Genomic DNA, 1,123 nt, shown 5'->3' with positions numbered 1-1,123 from the left:
CCGGCCAAGTTCAACCACCTACGCGAGGGATGCGGCGCTCTGATGGGTGGAGTGTATTTCACGCGATGCGCCCCCGCGCAAGGAGTCCTGAGTCTGGTGTCCTTGCGCGGCGGCACACCGGTTTTTTTTTCCCCACCGTGTGCCACCATGGCTCCACATGTACACATGCGCCGGGGCTATCTCCCGGGGGGAATCAGGCGTCGATGATGTCCATCTCCACGGAGTCGAAGCCGATGGCGGGCTTGTCAGCGCCGCGGCCGGAGGCGGCCTTCCGCAGGAACAGCACCGCCACCGCGGCCACGACGATGATGACCAACAGGGACAGGCCCACCCCGAGGCCGATGGCCAGGGCGGTCTTGTTCCGGCCGGAGGAGGGCTTGCTGCCGCTGCTGCCGCTGCTGCCGCTGTTGCCACTGCTGCCGCTGCTGCCATTGCTGTGACTGCCACTGCTGCCACTGCTGCCGCTGCTGCCGCTGCTGCCATTGCTGTGACTGCCGCTGCTGCCGCTGCTGCCGCTGTTGCTGCCACTGCTGCCACTGCTGCCGCTGTTGCCACTGCTGTGACTGCTGCTGCTGTTGCCACTGCTGCCGCTGCTGCCACTGCTGTGACTGCTGCTGTTGCCACTACTGCTGCCGCTGTTGCCACTGCTGTGACTGCTGCTGCTGTTGCCACTGCTGCCGCTGCTGCCACTGCTGTGACTGCTGCTGTTGCCACTGCTGCCGCTGCTGCCGCTGCTGCTATCGCCGCTACCGCTGCTGCCGCTGCTGCCGCTGCTGCTACCGCTGCTATCGCCGCTACCGCTGCTGCCGCTGCTGCCGCTGCTGCTACCGCTGCTACCGCCGCTACCGCCGCTGCCGCCGCTGCCACCGCTGCCGCCGCTGCTGCTGCCGTCACCCGGCAACGGGGTGGAGCAGTCGCCCTCACCGGGCCCGGTGCAGGCATCGCAGCCAGGGTGGCAGGGCGCGCAAGACGACCCGCCGGCCTCGGGGTAGCTGCCATTCGGGCAGGTGGCCCGGCAGCCGGCGCCGGGGATGAGGAACGGCCGGGCCGGCGAGCAGGCCGTGCACTGGGCCGCGGCCGGGCCCGCGCACTCGGCGCACGTCTCGTGGCAGCCGGCGCAGAC

General features: G+C 69.8%; 1 protein-coding gene across 1 annotated transcript in view; it reads right to left on the bottom strand.

Moving 5' to 3' along the window:
* Positions 1-193: 193 nt before the first annotated feature.
* The window catches only part of H696_05693 (hypothetical protein), a gene marked incomplete at both ends in the record, with an annotated part of 7,132 nt that continues 6,202 nt past the window's right edge, over positions 194-1,123 (bottom strand). Inside the window, one exon of the mRNA XM_009499510.1 lies at positions 194-992. Within this exon, the coding sequence (XP_009497785.1) occupies positions 194-992 (799 nt within the window). The remainder of the gene's footprint in view (positions 993-1,123) is intronic.

Source organism: Fonticula alba, assembly GCF_000388065.1.
Source record: "Fonticula alba strain ATCC 38817 unplaced genomic scaffold supercont2.13, whole genome shotgun sequence".
NCBI lineage: Eukaryota > Rotosphaerida > Fonticulaceae > Fonticula > Fonticula alba.
Note: the sequence above shows the minus strand (reverse complement) of the source record. Positions and strands in the feature narration are given on the sequence as shown.